General features: G+C 40.3%; 1 protein-coding gene across 5 annotated transcripts in view; it reads right to left on the reverse strand.

The window, feature by feature from the left end:
* Nucleotides 1-16,658, reverse strand: part of LOC101483955 (HAUS augmin-like complex, subunit 3) — a 79,427-nt gene that overhangs the window by 25,794 nt on the left and 36,975 nt on the right. For 4 of the 5 annotated variants that reach the window (XR_013096852.1, XM_076881721.1, XM_076881719.1 and 1 more), the window contains 2 exons: nucleotides 10,984-11,041; nucleotides 3,680-3,757 (listed from right to left, as the gene is read on the reverse strand). Coding sequence is in view for 4 of the 5 variants with exons in the window: in XM_076881721.1 (XP_076737836.1) it covers nucleotides 3,680-3,757; nucleotides 10,984-11,041 (136 nt within the window). In the remaining variant the exon portion in view is untranslated. The remainder of the gene's footprint in view (nucleotides 1-3,679; nucleotides 3,758-10,983; nucleotides 11,042-16,658) is intronic. The other variant, XM_076881720.1, reaches the window with a different exon arrangement.

The raw sequence follows: 16,658 nt of genomic DNA on the forward strand, positions 1-16,658 counted from the left end.
GTGAATCTGTGATCCTGACTTAGCCTGTGTGTGGTCTATATATGTTCTCCAAGGCCTGCAGTCAGGAAACCTTGAATCGATCCACACAGAAATAACCCTGACAGACAAAACGCTTCTCTTTAACTCAACCCTGCTTTGTTTCTACAGCACTGCACCCACCAGTAGTGCAAGAAGCTCATGCTAGTGACAACTTGACACGACTTAAACATTAATATGGACAGCATATTAAAAGAAACTGAGTAGTAGTGCCATTAGTTTTTCATGATTGAGAATAAATTCTAGAAAGAGAAAGCTGCTGATATTTTTAAATATATATTCTTTGTACATTTTTTGTGCAAATGCAGCCAGGGTTTATTCAGGAAAGAAAACAGTATCAGGATCAATAGAGGTAATCTCCCTATAATCTGTTCAGCACTTTATTTCTTTCATTGTTTCTTTATTCTGATCAGCTTTGCTCTGTCCTCTTCTAATACTGTTCAGCTTCAGTTTGTGATAAAGAAATAAATGATTTTTTTAAACTGAGCTGCTGACTTTGAAGCTCAAAAGATACCATGGAGTAAATGTAAACAATTTCAGTGGTTCCACCAATGAAAAACTTCATAATTTTTACCACTTGTACTTAAAAAAAACAGGCTTCAGAGACTTAAAGCCAAATTAAAGCCAGGGAACTAATAAATATGCTACATGAGCCATGTTTGGAGGTCAAGGTGAATTTGTTTCTCTAAAAACTTAACTTAAATTATAATTAAGTTAGCAGATTATGAGTCATGCCCGCACACAGATGTGAACAAAGTCAGCCTTTGATCTCTAAAATGTCTGCTGATACTGTAAAAGAGCACATTATGCAGCTGCTATTAACATTTTAATTTACCTTCAACTTTGTCATTCATCTGCCTGTTTGATAGTCAAACCATTTGAAAAGCTTCATAACATATTTGAATGAGGCTTTTTCTAAATTAAAATCTCTGATGAAAAGCTTGCAGGATGGCCAAAAGTATTGCTTTTATCAACTTAGAAAGCTAAAGAAATGAAAATAAAACCAATCTAATTGCAGGCCTTTAAGAAGGCTTGATGAGGGTCGGAAGCTTGCCTTGTTCTCATCTTGGCTAGCTCCCTTTCTTCCTCACTCTGCAGCTCCCACACACCAGCAGACATCTCCCAACAGAAAACAAACGAGTTCAGAAATGTAAAAATAAACAATGACACATCAGATGCACACAGGTTGCTTTGGGAAAGGGAGGATGTTCAAAATGTAGTACGAAGAACAGTTTGTTTATCTTAGGTGAAATGGGGGGGGGGTAGGAATCAATAGACACACACTGCTTTTACAGACTAGAAATTAATATTCAGATACCTTCTGATGCGTCTCATTGAACTTTTTATAAGGACACAGGAAAGGAACAGCGGTTGCTTTCCTGTGTAAACACACACACGGATACACACACTGTACCAGTTCCAGTTTGGAAAGGACATCAGAGGACATGCAAGTGGCGGGGCTCTGCGAGGCCTCCCTCGGAGGGGTTGTTTCCATGGCAATCTTGCCTCTAAGTCCATGTTTTGGTGTGGGCATGTGTTGGCTTGCTGGCGCGAGCGTGTTAGAGCCTCCCTGCTCTTTGTGTATGTGTGGGATCCTCACTCTTACTCTGCTGCTGTCCTCATGCTAACCCTGTTTTATCTGCCTGGTTATGTAAGTGTGCCACACTGTCAGGACCAGCAGACACCCCGGCTTGCCACAAAGCTCTCCCAGACTGACAGTGTCCCGACTCTGCCCTATCTGCCTGCACAGCTACATCACCATTGCACCCAGGAGTGACCTTCTGATGCCAGTCGAGGTCATGTCAGCAAAAGAGGGCTGTTTGGGCTCACAGTTAGAAACTTCAGCTGAAGTACGGGACCTGAAGTCAGAACACTGATGCTGCAAATGTTTGTCAGAAAATAAAAGAAGATCAGTGAAACTTGTGTAATGCTTTAGAGTCAGATCTTTGCAACATGCATTAGTTGATAGGCAATTATATACCTGCTGATAAGAAACATGTATAATTAATGTATAATAAAATATTTAACTAGGAAGGACTCTCTCTTTAGCTGCAGTAGCTACAAAAAAACACTTAGGTCAATAAGCACAGAGCTGAATACCAATAAATACATAAATAAAGCATATAACAATTCTAATAAAGTAGCCTTTAATTTGCATTCTTAAAATGTCTATGAACTTTTGCCAGGTAATTCCTGAATCTAAATTCAGAAAAACCTGAGGTTATTGTACTCTGCCCTGAAATTCCAAGAAATACAGTATCTAATCAGATGCTTACTTTGGATAGCTTTACCTTGGTCTCCAGCCACACCGTGAGGAGCCTTGGAGTGATTTTTGACCAGGATATGTCGTTCAGTGCACATATTAAACAAATATGAAGAGCTGCTTTCTTCCATTTGCACAATATCTCTAAATTTAGAAATATCCTATCTCAGAGTGACGCTGAAAAACTAGTCCCATGGATTCCCATGATGCACTGAGTGTTTATTCTTCACTCAGCATATGTTTATACACTCTGCATTTAAAGATGAATTATTATTCATCTGTGGCTCTTTTGTCCTGTCTTCCTCCCCTCACTCCTAACCGGTCACAGCAGATGGCTGCCCCTCTCTAAGTCTGTTTCTGTTGGAGGTTTTTCCTTCCCACTGTCGCTTACTGTCTGCTCATAAAGGGTTGTTGAATTGTTGTGGGTTTCTCTGTATTATTGAAGGATCTTTACCTGACAGTATAAAGTAGCTTGAGACAACTGTTGTTGTTTGGTGCTATTTAAATAAAACAGAATTAAACAAGTGATTTTGTCTAACAAGGGCTTATGATGCTATAATTAACACCTTATCGAGCATAATTAACACATAATACATGCTGCTATTGTATGACAATTATCTTGTAAGTACCTACAATAGTCTTATTACAACTGACATTTATTACTGAGACCTTTCTTTTTACTAAGTGTTACTGAAAAGGCTTTAATTAGTCTTGTTTTACTCACATATCTCATTTTAATCTGGGCTGCTGTCAAAACAGATGTTCATACTCTTCCCACTAGGCTAGGCTACAAAAGCAGAACTAATGCTGGCACTACTACGGTGCAGCAATTCTTCCACTCTCTTAGACGTAGTTACTGTCTGGCTCGACAGTAAATGCAAAGACATGCCTGAGCAGGTAATTTCTGTCGACTCGAGAATAAATGATGTGTCAAAACATGAGCAGTGATTAAACTGCTCATGTACTCTAAGTACAAGTACAGGAGATACCTTTGTGTCCAAAGCAACATTGGGTTATTCTGCACTGACAAAGTGCATTTAAAGAGATCCGATACGCTGTATGAATCCCAAAATAAACAGATCTCTGGAATCAAAAACAAACACAGGAAGATAAAGATACCAAATGACTCTATAATATCATTTCACATGCACTTAATTAGGTTGAATTACAAGTCGTTCCATGGTGTAGTCGTGTACACATCCACTGGCAAGTAAAAAGGCTGCTGGTTCAATTCCAGCCAGAGACACAAATCCAATTTGGGGTTATGGCACAAAGGGCATTTGGTATAGAACTTTTCTAAATCAAACGTGTGGTGCTACCTGCTGTGGGAACAAGCGAGGAGCCAAAAAGGTTATGTTTTGATACTTCCTATTTCCTCACCTGCAGCAAGAAACGTGCAGCCCTCCTGAGGAATGAACATGGCCCGAGGATGCACAGTCACCACCTCGTCTTCTTTTCCTTTGAGAACCAAACACAGGCGCTGAGGAATAACTCTGTAAATCATCATTTACTGTAAAGCAAGAGATACTCCAAACTACAAATGTATAACTATACACAGGTTACAGCCTCTTGTCACTTGTCCTCAAGGCTGGATTCAAAACAGGTTTTTGCATTAAAAGTTGAAGGTGAACAAAACTTCTTGTCCAATTAACAAGAAAAAAATTATAATACACATTTCAAATGACTAATTATTGTTTTTCCAACTTAATGCAATTTATTCATTTATGATAGGATATCAACACTAATTTAGCTTGCTAGTTCATTGTTATGGAGGTATAAAATTACCCTTATTAAATTAAAGTGAAATAAAATCTCTTCTGGATCCCACTTTTACTGCTCCCTGTTTATTCTTATTTCCCCATAAACAGCTAATTTAATTACTTTTTAATGACCTCATATACTGCTAGCTTAATTTATAAAAATGTAAATATAACATAGATGTGACATAGAACATTTTTTAGGTATTGCTGTTTAAAAGAGACAGGGTGGCTGCTATCAGAGTGCAGGAAAGTTTAAATGCATACTGTATACAGACAGCTTGTTCTTAACTTACTCTTATCTGTGTTGTGATGTCGTTTATTAATATTTTTAATGCGATAATACTGGCTTTAAATAAAAAACTACTCAGTGAATGCCATCTGGTTTGCTTCACAGGTCTTTTATGGCTCAGTCACACTGGAATAAAAATAAAACTCACGATTTATTACAAACAGACTGAATGTAATTGCCAACTTGACCCCAGTTAATACCAAACTGCTGGCAGACTGACTCCGTCTAGCTGCTGTTTTATCGTCACCTTCATGCACCAAAGTTGCTTTGAAGATGGCAACTGACTATGAGCGTCCGCAAACCAGGTTCCCGTCTTTGAAGCGACCATTTCAAAGGCAAGATAAGCCACAATCTTAGCTGTTTTGTGGTCTTAGTCACTGTTTTCCCCATTGTGACTATAACATTACTGGACCATTGATCCACTGAGTGTTAATGAAGGTTATGCACTCTTTGTGCAATCAAAATGTCAGGCATTTAATAAATAATGATCAATATACTGTAAACCACACAGATGCTGAGCTTAATGGAAATGTCTTTGCCCGCTTTATCACTTCCCCTTCTTGTTAGAAATGCCATGGCTAATTGAATTCAAATTCATTTGACCCACTATATATATGTGTAGAATCTCAGTGTGTAATGTAGGGATATCTTTCTCGGCACATTTAAAACCATGAACAAAACTGAATGAAGAGTTTGTGGAGTATACAGAAAGAGACACTCAGAGGAAATGTAAGCAGGGGATTTAAAGGAGCAAGAAAAACACTTGTATCCGACTTCATAAAGGGTTAAGTTACGCTGCTGCAATACACCTTTAAGAGGAACCCAATCAGGACCAGGCTATCACAGCCCTGTGCTGAACTGAAGTGCTGACCTTTGTAAGGGAGAAATGACCACAATAACAGCCATCACACTGTGTGAACCATCACGGCCCACGTCAGCGTGATTAAAATCCCACTAAAGCTGCACACACACACACAAATATCATAAACACAAACTGATGCACTGCTATCCTTTGTGATTAGTGTCTCCACCTCGCACCTCAAGTCACAAAGTGATAACTGATAGGAGAATGACAGAGGGAGGGAAGCAGGGATAGTGATGGAGGAAGAGCGCGGATGATACGAGGGATGTAGCAGAGGCTGAAGAGGATTTGATGACAAGGACCTTTGGGAGCCTGAGTGAGAGGGGAGCAGAGGTGCTGATGTTAGCACCTATGAATCACTCACACAGGAAGAAATAAAAAAGGCACTGAGAGGACAGAGATAAAGCAATAAAGCTGAGTGCAGCACCAATGGCTGTGCCTGACAGCAGCGGTGTCTGTGTCAGTGGTCACGCCAAGACGGACGGACTTGTTTTAATGTTTTATTCATCATCTTGTGTTTGGGACTCGCTGTCAGCCGGCTGATCTGGTAGCTGTGAAGCAGGCAAGGATTAAACTGACTCTCCAGATACCAGATGACCTCATAAAAGCAAGGAAATCCATCCTTAAATAGGAGCTAGTAATCTGTCACAAGCTCTTTGCATCACAGTTGCATGAAACAAATGTTAGGTTGAGATGTTCAGTCAGAGACATTATAGAAGGGAGGCACAGCAATAAAGGAATGAAAAGAAAATATAATATAAAAGCAAAGACTGTAGTTTTCCCGTCTCTGTCCCCAAAGAGACAATCAACAGCTGGAGTGCTAAACATGATCAAAATGTGTTGTTGAGCTGACATACGCATTACAGCTTCAACTGTACGTCGATAACTATCTGGATAAAGACTCAATCTTTGTAATTCAGCATCTGTACATTACCACAGAGGATTTTAATGTTGTAATGTTGTAATAAGAGTATTTATTCTGATTCGGTTTCTACACTTTTTATCACTTTGTGGGCCCTTAAATTAAAGTTATGGCTCTTTTCCCATTTGTTTAGACAGGGGCCTTGAAAACTGCCCAGAGACATCATCAAGTGCCAATCAAAGATTTACTGTACCTGGGTAAAAACAGATTAATTACACTCGATTAATGTGTCGTGAGTGTCTAGTTTAGTTTATGGGATTTGGAATTTAACAAATCCAGTTCTTTAATAAATGATGGTTGTGAAACTTAGAATATATAAATATAAATGTAATGTAAAGAAATAATGTCTTAAAGGATTTAAGACAGATTCAACATCATTTTTAACATTTTAAGCTGCATTGATATGAAATAAAAAGCACTGATGAACCCTGTTCTGGACAGAGCTTCAACCTATAATCTACTTTTTCGGCCTATAAACTGAAGAAAACTTCGTCTGCTCTTGCTCTTGACGAAGGCGGTCGCACTTTTCTCCTCTCCTCCTCCTCTCCCTTAGCTTCCCTGCTTAGCCTCTTACAGTGGGGCAAAAAAGTATTTAGTCAGCCACCGATTGTGCAAGTTCCCCCACCTAAAATGATGACAGAGGTCAGTAATTTGCACCAGAGGTACACTTCAACTGTGAGAGACAGAATGTGAAAAAAAAAGATCCATGAATCCACATGGTAGGATTTGTAAAGAATTTATTCGTAAATCAGGGTGGAAAATAAGTATTTGGTCAATAACAAAAATACAACTCAATACTTTGTAACATAACCTTTGTTGGCAATAACAGAGGTCAAACGTTTACTATAGGTCTTTACCAGGTTTGCACACACAGTAGCTGGTATTTTGGCCCATTCCTCCATGCAGATCTTCTCGAGAGCAGTGATGTTTTGGGGCTGTCGCCGAGCAACACGGACTTTCAACTCCCGCCACAGATTTTCTATGGGGTTGAGGTCTGGAGACTGGCTAGGCCACTCCAGGACTTTCAAATGCTTCTTACGGAGCCACTCCTTTGTTGCTCCTGTGTTTTGGATCATTGTCATGTTGGAAGACCCAGCCTCGTTTCATCTTCAAAGTTCTCACTGATGGAAGGAGGTTTTGGCTCAAAATCTCACGATACATGGCCCCATTCATTCTGTCCTTAACACGGATCAGTCGTCCTGTCCCCTTGGCAGAAAAACAGCCCCATAGCATGATGTTTCCACCCCCATGCTTCACAGTAGGTATGGTGTTCTTGGGATGCAACTCAGTATTCTTCTTCCTCCAAACACGACGAGTTGAGTTTATACCAAAAAGTTCTACTTTGGTTTCATCTGACCACATGACATTCTCCCAATCCTCTGCTGTATCATCCATGTGCTCTCTGGCAAACTTCAGACGGGCCTGGACATGCACTGGCTTCAGCAGCGGAACACGTCTGGCACTGCGGGATTTGATTCCCTGCCGTTGTAGTGTGTTACTGATGGTGACCTTTGTTACTTTGGTCCCAGCTCTCTGCAGGTCATTCACCAGGTCCCCCCGTGTGGTTCTGGGATCTTTGCTCACCGTTCTCATGATCATTTTGACCCCACGGGATGAGATCTTGCGTGGAGCCCCAGATGGAGGGAGATTATCAGTGGTCTTGTATGTCTTCCATTTTCTGATGATTGCTCCCACAGTTGATTTTTTCACACCAAGCTGCTTGCCTATTGTAGATTCACTCTTCCCAGTCTGGTGCAGGTCTACAATACTTTTCCTGGTGTCCTTCGAAAGCTCTTTGGTCTTGGCCATGGCGGAGTTTGGAGTCTGACTGTTTGAGGCTGTGGACAGGTGTCTTTTATACAGATGATGAGTTCAAACAGGTGCCATTCATACAGGTAACGAGTGGGGGACAGAAAAGCTTCTTACAGAAGACGTTACAGGTCTGTGAGAGCCAGAGATTTTCCTTGTTTGAGGTGACCAAATACTTATTTTCCATCCTAATTTACGAATAAATTCTTTACAAATCCTACCATGTGGATTCATGGATTTTTTTTTCACATTCTGTCTCTCACAGTTGAAGTGTACCTCTGGTGCAAATTACTGACCTCTGTCATCATTTTAAGTGGGGGAACTTGCACAATCGGTGGCTGACTAAATACTTTTTTGCCCCACTGTATGTCCTTGTCTAGTCTTGTGTTTTTTGTATTACTTTTCCCTGGAACATTCTCTCACAGTCTGTTCTCTAAAACCTAAAAGAGGAATTATGGATTGGATCAACTGGACCCTAGATGCAATTGACACCCCTTCTCAATGAGAAGTTTGGGCTCGGGTGAGCCTGAGTGCTGATGATATCTACCTATTCGGAACCATGGTAACAGGGTTCTTGCTGATCGGAGCTGGCTTGGCCCTGGCTTACCGAAGAATTAAGGAAGCGGAACCGGCTGTTCAAACCCCCACAAGGCTGCCCGCTGGGATTGAAACGATGGGAAGAGGCGTGAGTTTCTCAAAATGGGCTCATTGAGTGCAGCACGGATAAGATCTTGGAGAGGCTACGGCTGCTGTGAATACTCAGAATAAGATCTCTGACTGCAGACTGGATTACATCTTGGAAGGGCTAGCCCGGAATAACATCTCTGGGCGCAAATTGGATGACATCTCGGGGAGGCACACTGCCGTGAGTTCTCAGAATCGGCTCCTTGAGCACAAGAAATGACAACATCACAGAACGCAAGTATGGCGAAGCTCGCGGCTCACCAACGGGAGATTGAGAGACCAGTGTTGGACTGTAGAACTGCTTTGAAATTCATATGAGCTGTTCGCACTAAAGTAAAAAATACCATCACTTATGCGGATACCCCTTTGGCGCCAGCTGCTGTCTCAAGGCTGGAGCTGAACAACAACACCCTGATAACGACTGTGTCAGGTTTTGTATTGTTGATTGTCATTTATGCTTAGAAATATCTACTTATATATGCTTAGAGTTTTATAATTAGTTTTAGATTGGTAGAGGGTTGATCCTTAATAGTCTGCAAACTTTGTGTGCATTCCAGAGCACTCTGGGAGCACGAGAGAGGTCGTACCTTGTCTTATTGTTTTATGGTAGGATAACGTATCTATATCTGTTTTAGTCTAAGTGCCTTTTGTTTAGATAAACTGCTGGACTTCCAGACCAGCAGGTTTAGGGAAGTAATTTTTCTCCTTATCTTTCCTCGTGTGGTGCATTTTCCATTGTTATACCTCTCTGACCTGTCTTCCCCATGTGATGTTTTGCGTAATGTATGTATGGTCTGATGGTAAGATGGCGCCGCCATTGCGTGCAATAGGTCGGCAGCCTTATGAAATTTCCCCTTGTAGAACTAATAAAGGTATATCAATTCAAAATTCAATCCAATTCAAGTTTGCCATCATAGCCAAATTCTGTCATAGAGTAATTTTCCTGTAGAGTTGTCAAAAAACTTTCATGTAAACTGAAGACTCCTGCTGTTTTCATGCTGGCAGTTTGAAAGTATTTACCAAATATTATAGTGTGCAGCAAGGGAAAATCACAGTAATTAAAGCTTGGAGAAAGCCTGACAAGAACACTTACTGGAAAAATAATCAGGTCTAAAACTGCCAAGTGGATGCTTGTGTTCATATGGATCATGAAAGCAACACCACATGCAGAACGGAGATAGACTGGTTTTCTGTGTATGATACACTATACAAACCCAAGTTTGTATTTTAGTAATAAATGCAACCTTAATAATGCATCCAGAGATGTTTTAATGAAAATGCGCTCTAAGAAGGAAAAATATTTCACATTCTGGTATGTTCATTTGAGGATCTTGGTACTATGTGCAGAATTACACAAACACCCATCATTGGCATGAATGTCATGTTACGTTTGGGTTTTTAATGACTTCTTGGAAGTGCTCTTTTCCCAGGGTGGAATGATTGCACAGCATACAACTTTAATGACTTGGTGCACAAGTTTGAATTTATTTAGATTTTCTCTAATTCCCACAGGGTCAAAGGTATACCTTCAAGCTACAGCTACAACCCAAACACCTTCTGGAGAAAAGTTTTATGTGAGATGTGAAAAATATCCAATCAGAATCAAGCCAGAAGCTTCTTGATGGCTACCTAAAGTGTCTGGTGGGCGTGGAGAGGATATTTAATGAGGTGTCCGTGTAGAATGTATGCATAAATTTGAGCTTGTATATATTCTTTTCACCCTATGCGGCTATCTGAAAATCCAAAATAAATTTAAACTTGTGCACCCAACTCTTTTTAAAAGTCATTTAAGTTGTATCTGGTACTATCGTTCCACCCTGGAAAAGAGCAGTTCAAAGAAATCATTAAAAACCCCAATTTACCGCGACATTCATGCCCACGATGAATGGATGTAAACTTCTGAGCTGTACGTCCATAAAACTGATTATTATTATAATTAAATGCAACAAACTGCATTTTTAATTATCCACAGGCTGAAATCAGAAGTGTGCTACAGCTGCAGTCCTGAACTAACAAGCAAAACAAGAAGAGGCTACAGCAGGGGGGTAGTACACAAACATGTAGGAAACACATTTGACACAGTTTGGTAAGAAGGCCTTTGCTGCTGCCGCTTTATTGTCCTTTGGGTTTTTTTTTTTTTTAACTTGTTCCAGCTTATTCTGCATGCTCCAAAGGAGGTCCTCCTCACTCTCTAACATACACTTGCACTGCACTTCCAATGCATCATTGTCACTCTCTGAGGTGTGTGGGAGGGTTTTTTGCTCTCTCTCTCTCTCTATTATAATAAGTGTGTGTGTGTGTGTGTGTGTGTGTGTGTGTGTGTGTGTGTGTGTGTGTGTGTGTGTGTGTGTAGCATACCTTGGATGTACTGCTTCTTGGTGATTTGAAGTGGCTGCCTTGGCAGGGCCTGGAAGTTCTAGTTTAGGAGAAGACATATTGTGTAAGTCAGATGGAGTTAACTCTAGACCTGTAACAGTGTCTCATTATTCCGAGTTATTCTCTGAAGAACCCTGAATAAGATGATCTAACTATACCTATGAAGGAAAGGTCAGAGTGCACAGTACATCTACAGACACTTGGAGCATGCTTATTAAAGCTACAAAGAAGACACAAGGTAGACAAGTAGTGTCTTTAGTCTGCAGTACTTTTGATGTTATGTGTTTTTATGGAGTATGTCAGAAATCCTCCTTTCAAAGTGTTTAAAGGAAGAGTAAAAAGAGTCCAAATCAAAGTAGCAGACTTCCAAAAAGATTCCCAGACTTTTAGTTTCAAGTTTAGATTGAGCTACTATGAAATTGGATCCTACATTTTCCACAAAGCTAACTGGGAGCATATTTTGTTAGGTTATATTTTGCCAGTTATACTTTCCAACTGGTAATGGTTTGATTTTGGCTTTGATTTAATTGTTGTTTTTATGCTTTAGTGTTCCAGTTTTCTGCCATGTTTGCCATGAGTCGTCTTTGTCTGCATGTAGTATGTGTAATCTTGTAGGTTGTTTCTTGTTCTTGGTTTTACTTCCTGGTTGGTTGTCTTGATTAGCTTCACCTGTGTCTTGCTTGCCCCTAATTTAGACTCTTCTATTTGTCTTCAGTGTATAAACAGTCCTGCCTTATTCTTTGTCTTAATCTCGCTATCATTTGCGTCATCTGTTATGACTTTCCATGTTTATTACCTCTATGTGTTTTGAATTTTACAGCTTTTTGTTCATCTACAGTTACTTTTTCTGAACTGTGGGCATCAGTATGAATAATTCTTGCTTTTAGTTTTACTCTAAATTTTTGCTGTGTATTTGGGTCCTTGGGACTTTTTTTCTGTGACAAATGCTTGTTGTAAAAAAAAAATGTATAGCCTAGGCTTGGTTTCTCAGATTTGGTTTCTCAGACTTCCAATATACCCACACCTTTAACGGATGCTGTACTTCAGGAAATTCATGGTTGCAGATGTCTTTATAGGGTTAGGGTTACATGTAGCTTCTCTGTTTGGCTTCTCAAACAAGTGTTACTTTTGCATCCAGTTGACACCGTGTTGTTAAAGACTAAGCCTGATATGTGTTCTGAATTTGGAGAGTGTAAAGTTATATGGATGTAAGGATTAATGTCACACTCACAATGATGTTAATGTGACTGGCTGACTGTTTTCATTAGCCCTCCAACTAAATGTTGACATTTTTTTGATGCTACAGTGGAGAAAAGTTGAGCAATTAACCTGATGAAGGTCAGATGGCCTGAGATGTTGTAATTTATTAAATAAACCAGTAACAAGCAAAGTGATGTCTGGAAGTTACATTTGATGACATTTCTAAAAACATTTGCATAATATTCATGTGCTGCATGTCCTGCTGTCTGGTTAATGTAGTGTTTAACCTTCTGGTCTCAATAGACGGGACAGCACGTACAAATCACAGACTTGTATCAAAAACGTGAACTTCAAACAACATAGCAGTTTTAATCCCAACATTGCAGTTATGTGGATTTTATTAACAGTTTGATTAATGTGAGTTCTGTGCCATAAAACAAGATTGAAGCCAACAAAATAGCCATGCTTGTGCTAACTACACATCATTTTGTAAATGAAACACAAGCTTTTTAGAGATTTTATGATGTGAAAATTATAGCATTAAACCATGTAAAACAATACATAACCAAAATCTGAATCATACTTACATGTTATATTTTAGATCATCTCAATATACATTTGGACTTTAGGTTTTTGCTTTACTTTAATACTGCATTTGCTAGCAATACTTGGTGCTGCTCTCCTAGATTGTGGAGTAGGATTAGGGGTTTGCACATATGATGACTTTGACCTCAGAGGGTTAAACCTAGATTTGCTTCCAGGACGCCTAACCTGCACCAACAAACCACAAAAAATTAAGCAACTTGTTGTAAATAACTAAAATATAAATTTGTAACTTTATGGTTGGGCAGGATGGAAAGCTGCACCAGGAGCCGGATATTCCAGTGAATGCAGGCGAGTCCTTGAGTGTCCTTGTCTTTCTCTGCACCACATCACACCACCTCATTTTTATTCCTATAATTCAATGACTTGCAGAAATCCTGCGCAGCATTTATATACTGCTGGCTGCTTTGTTTGGCTAAGATAACAAAAAAGCTGAACGCCAACTTGACTCACCTGCCAACACTACAGAAGTTTTCAGAGACACATTTTAAAAGAGGAAGAGCCTGATTATCACTGGGCTCTTAGCCCACCCTGCATCCGCCCACTGAGTAACATAAGACACTGTCAATACACACACACATATACACGCAAAATTACACAGATAGAGGAGGGTTTTTTTAGCCTGAAGAAGGATGAAACGGGACAGGATGATTTCCCCAGAATGCATACATATAGTTTAATGGAGGGAGTAGAAAAGCAGGTTCAGACTCAGCACTTCCTTTTTAATCCCTGTTAATCCCACTGTACTCACCCTTTGAAATATACCTGCACAAACAGCACAGGGTCTGTGTGTGTGTGTGTGTGTGTGTGTGTGTGTGTGTGTGTGTGTGTGTGTGTGTGTGTGTGTGTACAAGTAGGGTGCTTGGATGTTAAAGGTTATTATCAAGGACGAGCAGGACTCATTGCACAGAAGCACACAAAAACATTCACACACAAGATAGGTTAACATGGAGAAGGAGGCACGCAAAGTAAAACACACACTAACTGAAGCAAACGCATGTTTCCGGTCATGGTCAGAGTCAGTGTTCGATTTGACCCTGTAATGAGCGTGTGCGAATGTTAAACACAGAGAAAAAGAAACTGCTGCCTGCTCATGCCACTAATTAATTATTTAGTAGAGGTAAGGAGATAGATGGGGGGAGGACTGCAGTGCCAGAGAGTGGGCAGTGGAAAGAATACATTAGAAGCTGGGCAGACACCAGTGACGCACACACACACACACACACACACAAACGCTACGAGATACGTGACCTGGAGTGTGTATTCGTGTTGGAGTGAATGGGAAAAGGTGTCTGCTATGTGGGTACATTGTCCTGATGTGACATGCAGTGTGTCAGGTATGACTGCTCAGCTTTCCCATCAGACACTATTGCATAGTACCGTGATGGCAGCATAAATCAACACACACACAAACACACAAACACACACACACACAATAAAAATTACAGAAACTAGTGGAGATGCTAGTTTTTTTCTAAGGTGCACTTAGAGTTTTTCTTCATTTTTCTGTTAGTGCAACACCTCATAAAGACAGCAAACAGACAGAGAAGATTTCCATATGAATGTAAATGTAAAGGCTGCTTTTCTGCTTTATTCTGTCACTTTATTCTATGCTTTGAAGAGCTTTTCTAACATCAAACACACACAAATGCTCCAATGGATGCTTCGGGGATAATCTAGGGTTCAAAATCTTGCCCAAGGACACTTTAACAACCACAGTAGAGGAGTTAAAGATCAAAACGCCGCCCTTCTGACTGGCTCTATCTCCTGAGCCACAGCCATCCTTGATAATTCGGACCTGTTGTGTCACATTTATCGATAACAGCTTTTCTCGCTGTTGTCATTTTGTCAAAAGAAATGCTGCTTTTTTTTTTTTACAATCAAATCGACTGGATGGTCTTGAAGAGCAAGTTAAACCTGAGCCTGTTAAAGAGGTGATAGAAAAACAGAAGAAAGCAAAGACAAAAGAGAAAATCAAAGAGATAGAAAAGGCAGGAAAAAGAGCGGGGCGGAGATCAGGAGATAAAAGATAGATAAAAGAGAAAAAGACGAACAGAGACAGAGAGAATCAAAGAATTTCAGAGCCGAGGTGCAGGAAGGCTATAGTACATGCGTCACTGCAGCTGAAGAGAGCGCATGAATGAGAAATTGTAAAATATAAAAGAGTCCAGGTCAGCTTCGTCTGCTCACTGCTGACTGTACAGTTTGGCAGAGATCCTCAAACGTATTTATAGACAGTCACCTTCCCCAGCTCTGGTCAGTACATATCATCCATCAATACACACACACACTTACATGGTTTATGCACAGTTACGCTTGAAACACGTAACATAATCATAACGTATAAATAACAATGCACCTGTTATTAAACACAGATGCTGCAATTACCTAAGTACATTCATGTGTGCCAAAGAAATTGATTAAACATTTTACGACAGGATGAAGAAATGTTGCTTTGTATTTGACTTGATGGGAGAGCAACTCCCGCTGATGGCATCACCTAATGGAGAAAAGCTTTCACTGCATCTGGCTACTTAAATATAACTTAGAATGTGAATACAGACACACACCTGCTCTGCATGTGGTCTAAGTCATTATCGCCCTTACTGTGTCACGAGGGATGGAGATGCAGTTCATTAGCAGACGCTGTAGGAGTCAGACTGAGAGGGCGCGCTCTCGCACCTTCCTTCTGATGTATTCTGCCTTCAGATTGTTTATAATTCACAGCTGAAGCACAGGCGTGCAGCAGCACAGCCACAACAGGTATACAACAACAAGCTCATGTATGTACATTTAAATGCACAGACACACAAACACAGCGGAGACACATTAGCGTTGGCACAGGAAGGGCTGTGTTAAAAAGTGGCTATGTCGGTTCCTTTCCTCATCACATCACTGTGTGTGAATTATACAGAACTGACACATACTACTGCTGCACACCTACAACACACACATGAAATATTCTGGTTTGTTGGTCTCACACACGCATATACACACTTGTAGGAAATAAATCTGTACTATCAACTCCCAAACAGACCAACACGCTTTGCTGTGTTTTCCCTCCTGGGCTCATTGACTATGATTGAGCCACTTAATCATACAGATGTTTGTATTTTTGAGTTGTCTTCCCACCACTGGCACTGTGCACAACATCATTTTTTATTCAACATTACAACCCAGACTTGGTATTCTTCACTTCCTCCTCATGTCTTAAGCTGGAATGGGTAAATGCGTATGAAGCTGAAAGTGGCCCCTATTGGTCCTTCACTGGAGTCTGCATGGATCCCTGAAGGGACCACACAATGACACTGGTAGGTAAAGCATCTGTCAGCACAGCTGAACTGTGTTATTAAACTATAATAAATATAATAATGATCGCTTAGTTAAACCTCTAAAAGTAAACAAACCAACGAGAGATTTTGACTATACCGTCCTACCACGATAGCCATGTTGATGATGTCATCAAGCTGTGCCTGTTTGCATGGCAGCAGCTGCAAGCATGGAGCTTCCAGGTGGGGAGGAGGAGGAGGTGCTCATAAAGAAGACCGGTGCGACGTCGGTCATATGGAGCTGGTTTGTGATTAAGCAGATGGATGTTGAGCAAAAAAATATCATCTGCAAATTATGCTGGGCGACAGTAAAGAATGGCCAAGAATCAATCCAAGTGATTTATTGAATCTAGACATTCAGGCCACACTTTTAGGAGTAGAACTGGTTCATACCAGAGTAAGTTCAGTATTCACACAAAAAAACTGATCCGAATCATGTATGAGAAATCCTTTAAAGTGTCTTCTTATTGGTTAATTGGACCGTAACACCTAATTCTGGCTTCTGTAATTTCCCACTTTATTTTA

This window comes from Maylandia zebra, linkage group LG3 (genome assembly GCF_041146795.1).
Source record: "Maylandia zebra isolate NMK-2024a linkage group LG3, Mzebra_GT3a, whole genome shotgun sequence".
Classification (NCBI taxonomy): Eukaryota; Metazoa; Chordata; class Actinopteri; order Cichliformes; family Cichlidae; genus Maylandia; species Maylandia zebra.